The sequence below is a fragment of the Triplophysa dalaica genome, chromosome 3 (assembly GCF_015846415.1).
Source record: "Triplophysa dalaica isolate WHDGS20190420 chromosome 3, ASM1584641v1, whole genome shotgun sequence".
NCBI lineage: Eukaryota > Metazoa > Chordata > Actinopteri > Cypriniformes > Nemacheilidae > Triplophysa > Triplophysa dalaica.
Window position 1 is genome coordinate 19,230,681 of NC_079544.1, and position 13,268 is coordinate 19,243,948.

Genomic DNA, 13,268 nt, shown 5'->3' on the forward strand with positions numbered 1-13,268 from the left:
AAACTTGAATTGAATTGATATTTGGAAGAATGCTTGCAACAAAACAGTTCTTGGCCATCATTGACTACCGTAGTAGGAAAAAATTAAATAGTAGTCAAACGTGCCTCGGAACTGTTTGCTCTCCTACATTCTTCCAAATAACTTCTTTTGTGTTCAACAGAACAAAGAAATGTATATAGATTTGGAATGACTGGAGGGTGAGTAAATGATACGTTTTTGGGTGAACTGTTCCTTTAATATCTTGTTATGCGGTCTATAAAGCCAAACTATCTTTATATTCTAATTTCTGTTTTATAATGTTTGCACAGTTGAGTCTTCTGCCACTGAATTTAATGGTCAGATCTTAGAGTGTAATCTTGGAGTGCCAAGGAAAGACATGTTTGGAACGTCACAAGAGAATATCTTTATCAAAGACCTCTCAGATCACTGTTTCTTTGGATTTTGTGCATCTGTTCTGAAGGAGGAGCCTCGCTGAACCCATCCCACTCAAGCATAACCATGTTAGCTTGCTTATTCCGCCTTTGAGACGCAGTGGGAGAGGTGTTTGACTGAGTGATCACAACTTTTGTGCATGAACTCTGTGCTTCCTCTTGAAAAAATGTAAATGCTTACGGACTGTTAAGGTGTTATGTTACATGGAATGTAGTTCATGAAATCAGAAGTTGTTGTTATAAATATTTTCCCCAGAAACACTTGAAAGAAGAAAAGGAGCATGTGTTAAGGTATGTTTACTCCTAGGCAGCTTTTCTATTTCATTTCATTTTATTTAAAGGTGTGGTATTTAATGACATTTTCAGAACAGATTATGAATAAAGCATGGTGTAGTTATACTTAATAGTTTGAGTTCCTAAAGAAGCTAAGCTATTTACAATCTCTTCCTAAGTGTTGTCAGAGGATGTGTGTCAGTACTTTATTCTGATACATTTGTGCTATGATTAATGTTATATTTATTTTAAAATGTTTAAAAGTGTATAGATTATCAGAAGCATGCACAGGAAGCTGCCTACTCTTCCTGCATATTTAGGTTAATGATTAACTTGATTCAGGATCTCCTGCTTGGTTGTCCTTCATTGAATGAACCTTTTCTTTGGTGCAAATGCTTTTGTATTTCCTCATGTGTTAATTCATTCAAAAGCAAAAATTCAATATTCAAGGTGATTTGTATAAAATTAAAAAAGACTAGTGTTTGTATTATTTCATTCACAGTACAGTTTAGTTAGGGAGTGTCAGTAATACATTTGAAGTATTGCCCCTTCCTTAATCTTAGTTTGTTGTATAATTCCTTATGTTCCTCTTCATTTAGATGGATGTAAGGGTCCTGTTGATATTAGTTCTGCTAGCATTTGTCTCCCGCAGCAGAGCAAAAACAGGTAACGCAAGATATCATTTATCTCAGCAACAAAGCTACACGTTGCTCCAGTATTTTTAGGCCCTCAGGGGACATTCTTTGGATTTAAGAGTCTTTGTAGTGATTGTAGCAATTCTAGGTTTTGTAACAAGTTTAGAATAAAACAAGCTTTTGTTAAAAACATGTTGTCCTAATGAAAGATTTTATTAATATAATCCTATTTGACAAAAATAAATGTGGCAAAATATTATGTACACTTGAAAGTAGGATTTTTAAGGGTTTTGAACAAAACTAATTTTGTAAACTGCAGTAAATGTTTGTGTCTTCTAAATTTGTTGGATATGTGTTTTGTGCTCAGACAGTAATGATTGCCTTTCTGGTGAAACATGTGGAGAATGTATTCAGATCGGGCCACAGTGTGTGTGGTGCAAAGATCCTGTGAGTTATTTCATTTTGGCTGTGTATCGTTTGTTCAGAATGTTTATTTTCAACCTCTTTAATTCACAAAGCTCCGATATGATCACATTCTTCTCTTTAACCAGTCTCTGCGTGTATCTTCACAGGATTACAAACCTTCCCGCTGTGATCACCAGGATTCTCTGGAAAAGGCTGGTTGCACTGCACTCGGCATTGAAAACCCCAGAGGAACAATCACCATTGACAAAAACAAACCCGTCACGAACCGTAAACCTGATGTTGCGGAAACATTGAAGCATGATGAGATCACGCAGATGCAGCCACAGAAGCTCACCTTAGACCTCAGATCAGGTACTAAACACTGTAGCGGCCTGTTAAAAACACTGGATGTGTCTGGATCTGATGTTGTGAGATCTAAATCATGACTCACCTGAAAAATCATCTATTGACTTGCCCTCAAGACATACAAAACCTTTTTTGACTTGATTAAAAATTAAGAGAGTACAGGATTTGTTTTACTAATAAACCATTTAGATACAGTAAATTATTTGTAATAAATATTCTATACATTTTTTATAAATTGTATTTACAGTAGCTAACCGCTTATTAGATTCATGCATTTTATCTATTTGTCTCCAGGTGAGGCACAGAAGTTCACTTTAAAGTTCAAGAGGGCAGAAGATTACCCCATTGATCTCTACTTTCTGATGGACCTCAGCGACTCCATGTTAAGTAATATTGAGAACGTCAAGAACCTCGGTACTGAACTCGCCAAGAAGATGCAGGGCACCACGTCAGACCTGCGGATTGGTTAGTAGTTTTAAAAAACACACAGTCACACCCACACCCTTTGAGGAAATAAGCTTTAAGATCTCGAGTGACCATTATAGAGTTCAGGTTCGGGCTGAAGATACATTTACACTTTGATGCAACTCTTGGAGCTGGTATATGCTCAGGGTCTCCTATCTCTTGATTTCAGGGTTCGGCTCATTTCTGGAGAAGCTTGTTATGCCCTTTATCCTGACGACTCCAAAGTATCTGAAGAACCCATGCTATCCTGGTAACTGCACTGCACCTTTCACCTATAAAAACGTCCTGAGCCTGACCAGCGACGGCCAAGCGTTCACCCGAGAAGTGAGCAAGCAGAAGACCTCTGGAAACCTGGATTCCCCGGAGGCAGGATTTGATGCAATCATGCAAGCTGCCGCCTGCACGGTGGGTGCTACAAAATGAGCATTCCATAAATGCTAGAGCACTTTGTTGAACACGTTTGCACATGTTGAAACAAACATGGAAGCAAAGTAAGTCTCTGTGCTTGAAAAATATGTGCTTTGTCCAAAATACTCTTTTGACTGAACTTTATTCAGTCATGGACAAGGACAAATCTTTCACATTTATGTTGTATGTGAACTAAATTGGACAAGGAACAAAATATTATTATACTATATTTCATATAAGTATTTATTGTGGTGTTTCAGAATAATGTCTGCAGGAACCACATCATCATCTTTGAAATGTCGATTCAGAATGTAGCTCTTCCCTTTTTCACTCATTTGTCAAATAGTTACCACACATGTTTGCTGTATTTCACAAAACCAGAGACACATTTTTGTCACGATTTTATTCAGGACAAAAGATCTGACCGCTGTGTTTGATTGTATTTTAGAAAGAGATTGGCTGGAGGAACGTGACTCGACTCCTTGTGTTTTCCACGGATGCTGGATTCCATTTAGCTGGAGATGGAAAACTTGGTGGAATTGTTCGTCCCAATGATGGGAAATGCCATCTGGAGAATAACATGTATACTATGGGCCACTACTTTGTAAGTCTGTATCTGTCTTTTTGTCTGTTTTATTTGTTTTAATCTTAAGTGGTTTACAGTGGAAGGTCCTAGTCAAACCCATTACCATGAATAAGATACACTTCACGTACTATCTTACAGGACTACCCCACCATCTCTCAACTGGCAGACACACTTAGCGAAAACAACATTCAGACCATCTTTGCTGTGACTCAACCTTTCCGGGTGATTTATGAGGTGTGTGAATGTTTTAACATTGACTTAATATTGCAAAAGCATATTTTTTTATCATTGCACAATATATGCTTTAGGTTAATGATGGTGTATGTATATGTGTGTGTTCACAATAGCAACTGTCTGCTCTAATACCTAAATCAAAAGTGGGGATATTATCTGCAAGCTCCTCCAATGTTATCGAGCTCATCCTAGAGGCCTATAAGGTAAGTTTGAAGTCTGTTAAGTTAGGGTTAGCTGTGGTCAACTCTTGAGGTTTTTAAAGCAATGTGCAGGCAGTAAAACTAAAACCACTTCTCAACTTTAAGGTTATAATTGTTCTATAAATGTTCTCTTCTCAATCTATTTGAATAATTATAAAAGACCAAATATCTGAGCCCACTATGAAAATATGATTTAAACCAGGAAATAAAAAAACAGTGTTTTACAATTTTGTAAAAAAACCTCAAAAAAAAATATATTTACGTTACTAATCGAAGACGAAAATTTGTAACTCCTTGAATTATAATAATGCAATTTTGTAATTTCACCATGGCTGTCACAATATAGATTTTCACTACACGGTTATTGTGTATAATCTTATATAAACTAACTATTCAAGTTTTTTTTCTTATATAAATAAAATATACTATCAGTCAAATTTAACTTGAATTTGGTTTGTGTTGAGTTTTCCTATTTTTGGGCGTCAGCGAATCAATGAAACTTTTAACGGGTGTGGAATTCTTTGTGATATTACGATATGAGTGGAATTAACACGATATCAACAAACATTGTTTTTTTGTATCACGGTTGTTTTAAAAAAATCTGACCTTCGACATTTGCATGTGAACTTAATCTGAAATACTGACTTTATGCAGATCAAAAGTTCAGCAAACTACTAAATATGCTGTAACTTCTTTTCTGTCCTTTAGGAGCTGTCCTCTGAGATCATTCTTGAGAACAGCAAGCTGCCTAAAAATGTTTCCATCTCCTTTGTTTCTCACTGCAAGAATGGAGGAAGCCAAAAAGGAGAAAATGGGCGCAAGTGCTCCAACATCTCCATTGGGGATGAGGTAAGACACCAAAAGCATTAGACATCCAGATCTTGTCTGTCCATGTAAGGTTATTCCTTTTTGCAAACCAGAGAACGCCAACTTAAGGCGTATACCAAAAAATATGCTTACGTTTTCACATTTTAAGTCTCACGTCAGAGTCAACTTCCAGAGATGACCTTCTAGAAGCACATTTGAGATAAAACCAAGCCAACACAAAAGAACAGCAAGAAACCTGCTAAATGTAAATTTTGTGAATCTTAGGTAACGTTTGATGTAGAAATCGTGACTGAAGGTTGTCCATCAAATGGTAAATCTGAGACGATAAAGATCAAACCGTTGGGATTCAATGAAGAGGTAGAGGTCGTCCTCAACTTTATCTGTGAGTGCGAATGTCACAAAGACAACATTCCAAACAGTCCAGTGTGTACAGACGGCAAAGGAACTCTGGAGTGTGGAGTATGCAGGTTAGAACAACTCTTACTCTTTCTCGTATGAAACACATCTTAGTTAGCATGATCACCGTTTTGACCTTTTTCATATCAGGTGTAATGAAGACCGACTAGGCAGGTTATGTGAGTGCAGCCGAGATGAGGTCCAGAGCGAAGATCTGGATGCAAACTGTCGCATGGGCAACAGCACGGACATCTGCAGCAATAATGGAGAATGCGTCTGCGGGACGTGCGAGTGTAAAATAAGAGATAATCCAGAGGAGAGATACAGCGGCAAGTTCTGTGAGTGTGACAACTTCAGCTGCGACCGCTCCGACAACAAGCTCTGTGGAGGTACAAACATCATTTTTGTGTTGGGAACCGAGCTCTGATAATCCAATTATAGAGTATGCTTTCTTATCTGCTTGTTTGCGCTTTCAGGTCACGGTCGGTGTGTGTGTCGGAAATGTATCTGTGATGCTGACTACACAGGCAGTGCGTGTGACTGCCCTCTGAACGACTCGACCTGTAGGACTGGTAACAAACAAATGTGTAACGGTCGAGGCGTCTGTAAGTGTGGAAAGTGTATATGTACCGACCCAAAGTTTCAGGGCGACACCTGTGAATTCTGCCCGAGCTGCCCTGGAGTTTGTACCGAACACAAGTAAGTTAGTAGCAGAATTTGTGCATGTACACCTTGTAAGATGCTAATGCAATGCAACACTTCAAGAATGCAACATGACAATCTCACCAGGGTTTGGCAAGAGTCCTAATTTCACTAACATAACCGCATTGCTTTGGTTTGCTTCGCAGGGACTGTGTTGAGTGCCGAGCATTTAAGACCGGTGTCAAGAAAAATGGATGTGAGGGGTGTAGTAACTTCAATTATATACCGGTGAAGAAGAAGGAAGATCTTTCACCACACATTGACCCGCCCAATGTCCCTCTTTGCAAACAGCGAGATGCTAATGACTGCTGGTTCTATTTCACTTATGCTATCAGAAACGACAATGTTGAAGTACATGTCGCAGAGAGTCTTGGTAAGTGCGGTCAAAAAACTTAAGTTATCTAACAGACAGTGTTATTAGGGGGAGGGACTTTCTCTTTCCAGTAAGCATTTGATTGGACAAAAATCTGTGTTGTGCCGGATGAGTCATCATTACTTTTAATCACTTTAAACAATAAATGGTGATTTATGTTTTGTCCCATAATGCTTTGCGGCTGTTTTCACAGAGTGCCCGTCTGGTCCTGACATCATCCCCATTGTAGCTGGTGTGGTCGCAGGAATCGTTCTGATTGGTTTAGCTCTGCTGCTCATCTGGAAGCTGCTCATGGTTCTTCACGACCGCAGAGAATTCGACAAATTTGAGAAAGAAAAGATGAATGCCAAGTGGGACACGGTATGTTTATGTACATTTTATTTAACCTTGGGTATCAGTGAAAGATGAAGCATCAGTTTTGTGATATTATAAATGCACCCAATAAAAATGAGTAGGTAAAAAAAATTGGTCCCCTTTCACCATGTTAAGATCACATTACCTCCTAAGTGCTACCTTCTAACTTATAACCCAGTTTATATGTAATGTTTGCGCGAAAGTAGTTGGTCCTAAAACTGAAGAGCATCTATTTGTGTTTGGAGGCATGATTCAGGAGATGCATTTGGTTGTGGTCTGTCTGACTGTCTGACACCTTGTACTTACAGTATATAAATGTAAATTATAATGATGTTAAGCTTTTTTGTTCATATACATTAGTATATATAATAGATAAGTGATGTTTTGTTTTTCATCATTTCAGGGTGAGAATCCCATTTACAAGAGCGCTGTGACCACTGTGGTAAACCCCAGATATGAGGGAAAATAATGGGCAAGTGTATCTGTCTCCAAGCAAAGTCTCCACAGGAATTGTAAAGAAGTTTATACATTTTTATCACTTTTTGCTGTGCATTTGACCTAGTTCTGTATATGCAATCTACTCTGTTTGGGTACATTGTTTACTTATGTAAACACACATGTGATCTGTGTCGCTCTGTTTTTGTGCTTTTATTGTTGATTACATCATGCAAACAAAAATCTTTATACAACATAATTTTTTGACGACCAATCAAAGCACTTATTCTGCTTGAAAATTACTTTTTTGTTTTTAAATTGTTTTTAAGCAATTGTATTAGAAGATTTGAATGGTCTTTGAATGGAAATGTCTTATTATTAAAACATAGAACAAAAAATGTACTTCATGGTTTAGATTTGAGAATGAGAAAATAAACTCAGGTCTTTCATTAGTTCATTACACTGGTGCCAAATATTCACTTTCTGTATATTTTACTCTCTGTTTTTGCTATTAGCTCTTCATACATTGAAACATTTTTTAAATTATTCTTCTTAAATTAATGTTTTATTCATACATGATTATGTCCAAAAAAGAAAGTGTGAGAATTTTTGTATGTAAAGGTCCGTGTTTTTAGACTTTGTCTTTTTTCTACTTAACTTTCTTTACTGCTTGACTGGATTACAAATACTTGTGTTTTAGTGTTTTAGTTTCCGTTTTCACTGTCACAATCGTATTTGTCTAAGAGTTTATTTATTGAATACAAATAAAAACACTGGAGTGATGCGTGTAATATCTGTGTACTTATGAGTCAGCATGGTTTACCAAAAAATATATACATATTCAAATTTATAATGTGTGTATAATGTGTAATAATCTGAGACTGCTGAGGAACTACGATTTGAGATCAAAAGATAAATCAAGGAAAATTGATATGCATGATTTAAAGTTCACCCAAAATTCTGTCTTCATTTACTCACTGTGGAGTTGTTTCAAATCTGTATAATTCTGATGAACACAGAGAAATATATTTGGAAGAATGCTTATAACCAAACAGTTCTTGGACCCCATTGACTAACAGAGGAGGAAAAATGTATTCCAATTTTAAGATTTTTTTTTAAGCATTGATTTTGTGCATCTGTTCTTAAGGAGGAGCCCCAGTGAACACCAAACACACCTTAACTTTGTGCTTCCTCGTCTTTGTGGTGTAAGACCTTCTGTATGAAGACCTGCTTGTGCATCTGGCTCAGTGCTATTCTTTAATTTGCTAAGAGTTGCTGGCGTTTAATTCAAGAAGTGGAAGATAATAACATATACTTTAGTGATATTGAGAGAGAAATAGGATTTCATCTGTTAAGGTTAGTGTATTTTAACCTCTGAACAGGTTATTATATATACTTTATTTTTATTAAGGGTTGCAAAATTTTATGACATCTTGGTAAAATGTTGTGGTTATCTCAGTTAAACCAAATTAAATTCCTCAATGTTCTCAGAACAGAAGTTCGGGGTCAAACATTTTGTTGACATTTTAATTCCAATCCATTAAATGTATTCATTTAATAGTCAAAATAGCCTTTACTTCTGCACACTTATATCAGTGATTAACTGTTTTTAAGTCAGAAAAACTACATGACCACACCTTATGATCAATCTTCTCTTGGAAAATGTTTTTGTATTTTTTCACATTATTTTGTGATCGTCAGATTTACCCTCCATAATGTTACTTTGTTTTGTAATTCATAACATTTCCCTGCATTTAGATGAATGTAATGGTGATTTTGACATCAGCTCTACTGACATTATTTGCTCAAAGCAGAGCAAACACAGGTAATATAAGATATCATTCTCTCAACAACAAAGCTATACCCAAAATGTTCCTTCAGTACTTCTAGCCCCTTTGGGGATATTTTGTAATATTTAGATTTATTGTAACCATAAATCTGGTTTCTCAGCTTGTGATTTTAAGTTTTGCAACAACTTCAGAATAAAAACAAATCTGCTAAATTCAAGATTTGCTTTCATAAAGATTTTCTTTGTTTTACATTATACTTATAGTTAATGCAATTATTATTTTTAATAATAAAATAATGTATTTCCATAAATAAAGTTAAATGACGATTAAATTAATGACGGCTGATAATTGTCAATTCCTAATGCTTTAACTGCTGTCCTATAAAGTCTTATTGAAAGGGTTTTTTTAATTTCAAAAATATAAATGCACAAAAAAAGACTATGCAGTCAAAAAGTGAAGTTAAAAACTGCAGTTCATGTTTTGCCTTCTAAGTTGGTTGAATATGTGTTTTGTGCTCAGACAGCAATAAATGCATTTCTGCAAAAACGTGTGGACAATGTATTCAGATCGGGCCGCAGTGTGTGTGGTGCAAAGATCCTGTGAGTTATTTCGGCTGTGTAGTTTGTCTAGAATCTTTATCAACCTCTTTAGTTCATACTCCCAAATATGATCCCAGTCTTCTCTTTAACAAGTCTCTGCTTGCATCTACACAGGATTTCAAACCTGCCCGCTGTGATCACCAGGATTCTCTGGAAAGGGCTGGTTGCACTGCTCTCGGCATTGAAAACCCTCGAGGAACAATCACAATCGACATGAACAAACCTGTCACGAAACATAAAATTGATGTAGAGGAGAAATTGATGCCGGATGAGATCAATCGGATTCAGCCACAAAAGGTCACCCTTCATCTCAGATCAGGTATACACCGTTCGTACATCACCCCTGCCTGTTAAAAAAAACTATCGACATATCTGGTTTGTTCTGAGATCTGAATCAAGATAAGCAAAGTTCAACCAAACATGTCTCATTTACTCAACATAATGAGATTCAAAACAAGCATGCCTATGCCTTTAACAGGACTTGTTGAGTGGAAGAACGAACAGTTAATGTAGGGTTTGACTTGCAAAAAGAAGCCAAGTGCTCAATAAATTCATAAATGTCTTTCTTTAAATTGTATCTCTCTTTGTTTGGGATTCTCTAGGTGAAGCACAGCAGTTTATGCTGACATTCAAGACGGCTGAAGATAACCTCAATGCACAACCTGATGTGAGTTTGAAGTCTGTCTGTGAAGTTATGCTTGACATGTGGTCTAATCTAGAGTTGTTCGGGTTTATAAATACTGTTCAGGAAATAAACTTAAACCACTCATCAACAGCATGTTGAAAACACAAACACAGTGGGGTCCATGCAGAAAATCCTGATATCAAAAAAGCTCATTTGTGACAGTGTTACCTGAAACTTTGTACTATGTTGTGTATAATAACATCACAATTTGAAATGTAAAACAATTGTTTTGAATTAGAAAAAGGTTTTCACTAATATGTTTTCAATGTGAAAGTGAAATCTGTCTCGGTCTCTCAGTCTCTGTCCTCTGAGGTCATTCTGGAAAACAGCCGACTGCCTGATGGTGTGTCCATTTCCTTTGTTTCTCACTGCAAGAATGGAGTGAGCGAAAGAGAAGAAAATGGACGCAAATGCTCCAAAATCTCAATTGGGGAAGAGGTGACACAGTAAATAGCCTACCATAGATGTGAAAAACCTTTTAGTGCAAAAAGTAGCATGGCAGCGTAAGCTCAGCACGCATGACCAGATGTTTTTATTCATGGTATTCCTTGACAATGATGTCCATTCACATAACCCATGTGTAGGTGAAGTTTGACGTAGAAATCATGGCTAAGGGTTGTCCATCTAATGGCACCTCTGAGACGATAAAGATCAAACTGTCGGGATTCACTGAGGAGGTGGAGATCATGCTCAACTTTATTTGTGAATGTGAGTGCCACAAAGATAAAATTCCAAACAGTCCAGCATGTACAGACAGCAATGGAACTTTGGAGTGTGGAGTATGCAGGTCTGAAGAACTCTGACTCTCTCTCATATGAAAAACATCAAAGTTATCATGTTGACTTAGCCTTTTGACTTTCATATCAGGTGTAATGAAGGACGACTAGGCAGCTTATGTGAGTGCAGCCGAGATGAGGTCCAGACCGAAGATCCGGATGCAAACTGCCGCATGGGTTACGAGATGGACATCTGCAGTAATAATGGAGACTGTGTCTGCGGGACGTGCGAGTGTAAAAAAAGAGATAATCCAGAGGAGAGATACAGCGGCAAGTTCTGTGAGTGCGACAATTTTAACTGCGATCGCGCCAACAACAAGCTCTGTGGAGGTATGTTATGTTTAAATTTGTTTATGGGAAGAGTAACCGTGAAGAGTACTTAATCACTTTACACATGCTTTTGTATCTGTATCTTTTTCAGGTCACGGTCGGTGTGAGTGTCGTGTATGTATCTGTGACGCTAACTACATGGGCAGAGCCTGTGACTGCCCTCTGGACACCTCGACCTGTATGGCTAGTAACAAACTAATATGTAACGGTCGAGGTGTCTGTGATTGTGGAGTGTGCAGATGTACTGACTCAAAGTTTCAGGGCAGCACCTGTGAAATCTGCCCGACCTGCCCTGGAGTTTGTGCCAAAAACAAGTGAGTTATTGTGCACTACTGAATCTAAATGCCCGGTTAAACTACTAGATTATGACTTTTTTAGGCAACTACTTAACTGAATAGTTGAATTTGTATTCCCATTATGTTCAAAGTTATGTTCTTGTGTGCAGGGACTGTGTTGAGTGCAGAGCATTTCATACTGGTGACAAGAAAGATACATGTGATAGGGACTGCCGATACTTCAGCATGAAAGTGGTGAAGAGGAATGATCTTCCACAACCTCTTGATCGTCATTATATCGCTCATTGCAAAGAGAGAGATGCTAATGACCGCTGGTTTTTCTTCACCTATGCTTTAAATAATGATGGCAATGATGAGGTCCATGTGGCTGAATTTGAAGAATGACAAACTAGATGTGTTCAGTTCTATGATAGCTTAAAGTGATACTACACCCAAAATGAAGATCCTGTCATCATTTAGACACCTTCGAGTTGTTCCAAATCTGTATAAATTTCTTTGTTCTGATAAACACAGAGAAAGATATTTGGATGAATGCTTGTAACCAGACAGATTTGCCCCCCATTGATTACCAGAGTAGGAAAAATACAATGGTAGCCAAAGGTGCCCCAGAACTGTTTGCTGTCTTACATTCTTCAAAATGTCTTCTTTGGTGTCAGCAGAACAAACAAAACGGTAGAGTGATTTTTCCTACAATGGGGAGTCAATGGGGGCCAAAATTTGTCTGGTTATAAGCATTCTTCATTCATCAGAACAAAGAAATGTATACAGATTTGGAACAACTATAGGGTGAGTAAATGATGACAGAATTTTCATTTATGGGTAATAGTGAAAACATGAAACAACAATACACTGTGGTGTTGTGGTGTAGACCTCTGTCTCTTCCTCTCTACATGTTCGGATCACTGAAAGTCTACCGAGCCTGTAAATTATTAGGGATCTTGTAGGCTGTGATGTCATTGAGTTTTTATCTTTATTTTTGGTGTCAGTTTAGAAATCTTGGTGTAATGGTTGAAAAGGTCTAATGCCTTGAGACCACAGTGAACTGAAAGGTTACGAACTAAGAAGAAAATCTACTGTTCCGCTCTTAATTTTATTTTATATTTTTCTTTCCTTTGAAATGTATTGACTAGTTGGGTGTCCTTTCAGGTCACAAGTACCTGATCAACCCAATTCGAATATGATTTTCAGACCTATTTTGTCTCCTCTGTCTATTAGGATGGTTTGGGAAGCGGCTCAATAAAGCATTCTGCTAAGTGTGTATTGCTGTGATTTGCCATATTTATCCTGGTGATCAACTGAAACTGAATTATACTCAGTCACTTATTCTTCAATTGATGTTTTAACCTGCCTGAGAAAATAAAATTGCTATTCTTGATCTCTTTTAAGTGTCTCAGAAAATAATATTTTAGTAGATTCAGAGAAGTCTGGTGTTATCTCAAAAAGAATAAGATCCTACCGAGGCCCTGGAATTGTATGGAACAAGGGACACATTCCCAGGGGCCTCCAAATAGCCTATCTGTCACCTGACTAAATGTGACTAAAATAACTATTATTAGGTTATGAGCAAGCACTGAACATCCATATTTCAGATTCGCTTAATAGGAGTAGGTGTTATATAACCACTATTTCAGCACCAAATTGCCAAATAGGACATGTCCCACGCATTATGAATAGAGGAAAGGAGGTCTCAGGTTTCACTGG

At 37.3% G+C, this 13,268-nt stretch overlaps 2 protein-coding genes across 2 annotated transcripts; both read left to right on the plus strand.

Annotated features, from left to right (window-relative positions):
* Positions 1-510: 510 nt before the first annotated feature.
* LOC130417765 (integrin beta-1-like) lies at positions 511-7,548 on the plus strand. The gene is made up of 16 exons (XM_056743531.1): positions 511-722; positions 1,304-1,370; positions 1,707-1,786; positions 1,912-2,116; positions 2,405-2,575; positions 2,745-2,980; positions 3,432-3,587; positions 3,708-3,803; positions 3,917-4,006; positions 4,712-4,852; positions 5,096-5,298; positions 5,378-5,616; positions 5,704-5,926; positions 6,076-6,302; positions 6,496-6,662; positions 7,060-7,548. Exons 2-16 carry the CDS (start codon positions 1,304-1,306, stop codon positions 7,123-7,125), a joined length of 2,367 nt encoding a protein of 788 aa, XP_056599509.1. The 5' UTR covers positions 511-722; the 3' UTR covers positions 7,126-7,548.
* Positions 7,549-8,114: 566 nt separating this feature from the next.
* Positions 8,115-12,947, plus strand: LOC130417766 (integrin beta-1-like). The gene is made up of 10 exons (XM_056743532.1): positions 8,115-8,447; positions 8,850-8,916; positions 9,401-9,480; positions 9,595-9,799; positions 10,083-10,147; positions 10,463-10,603; positions 10,750-10,952; positions 11,033-11,271; positions 11,363-11,585; positions 11,717-12,947. The coding sequence occupies exons 2-10, from the start codon at positions 8,850-8,852 to the stop codon at positions 11,949-11,951; spliced, it is 1,458 nt and encodes a 485-aa protein (XP_056599510.1). The 5' UTR covers positions 8,115-8,447; the 3' UTR covers positions 11,952-12,947.
* The last annotated feature ends 321 nt before the right edge of the window (positions 12,948-13,268 follow it).

Excerpts from the sequence above, each read along its gene's own strand:
- LOC130417765 (XM_056743531.1), top strand. The coding sequence starts at position 1,304 with ATGGATGTAAGGGTCCTGTTGATATTAGTTCTGCTAGCATTTGTCTCC. Across the intron at positions 3,588-3,707 it reads ATACTATGGGCCACTACTTT|GACTACCCCACCATCTCTCA; the intron begins GTAAGTCTGTAT and ends ACTATCTTACAG. Across the intron at positions 4,007-4,711 it reads TCATCCTAGAGGCCTATAAG|GAGCTGTCCTCTGAGATCAT; the intron begins GTAAGTTTGAAG and ends TCTGTCCTTTAG.
- LOC130417766 (XM_056743532.1), top strand. The coding sequence starts at position 8,850 with ATGAATGTAATGGTGATTTTGACATCAGCTCTACTGACATTATTTGCT. Across the intron at positions 9,481-9,594 it reads GTGTGTGGTGCAAAGATCCT|GATTTCAAACCTGCCCGCTG; the intron begins GTGAGTTATTTC and ends GCATCTACACAG. Across the intron at positions 10,604-10,749 it reads AAATCTCAATTGGGGAAGAG|GTGAAGTTTGACGTAGAAAT; the intron begins GTGACACAGTAA and ends ACCCATGTGTAG.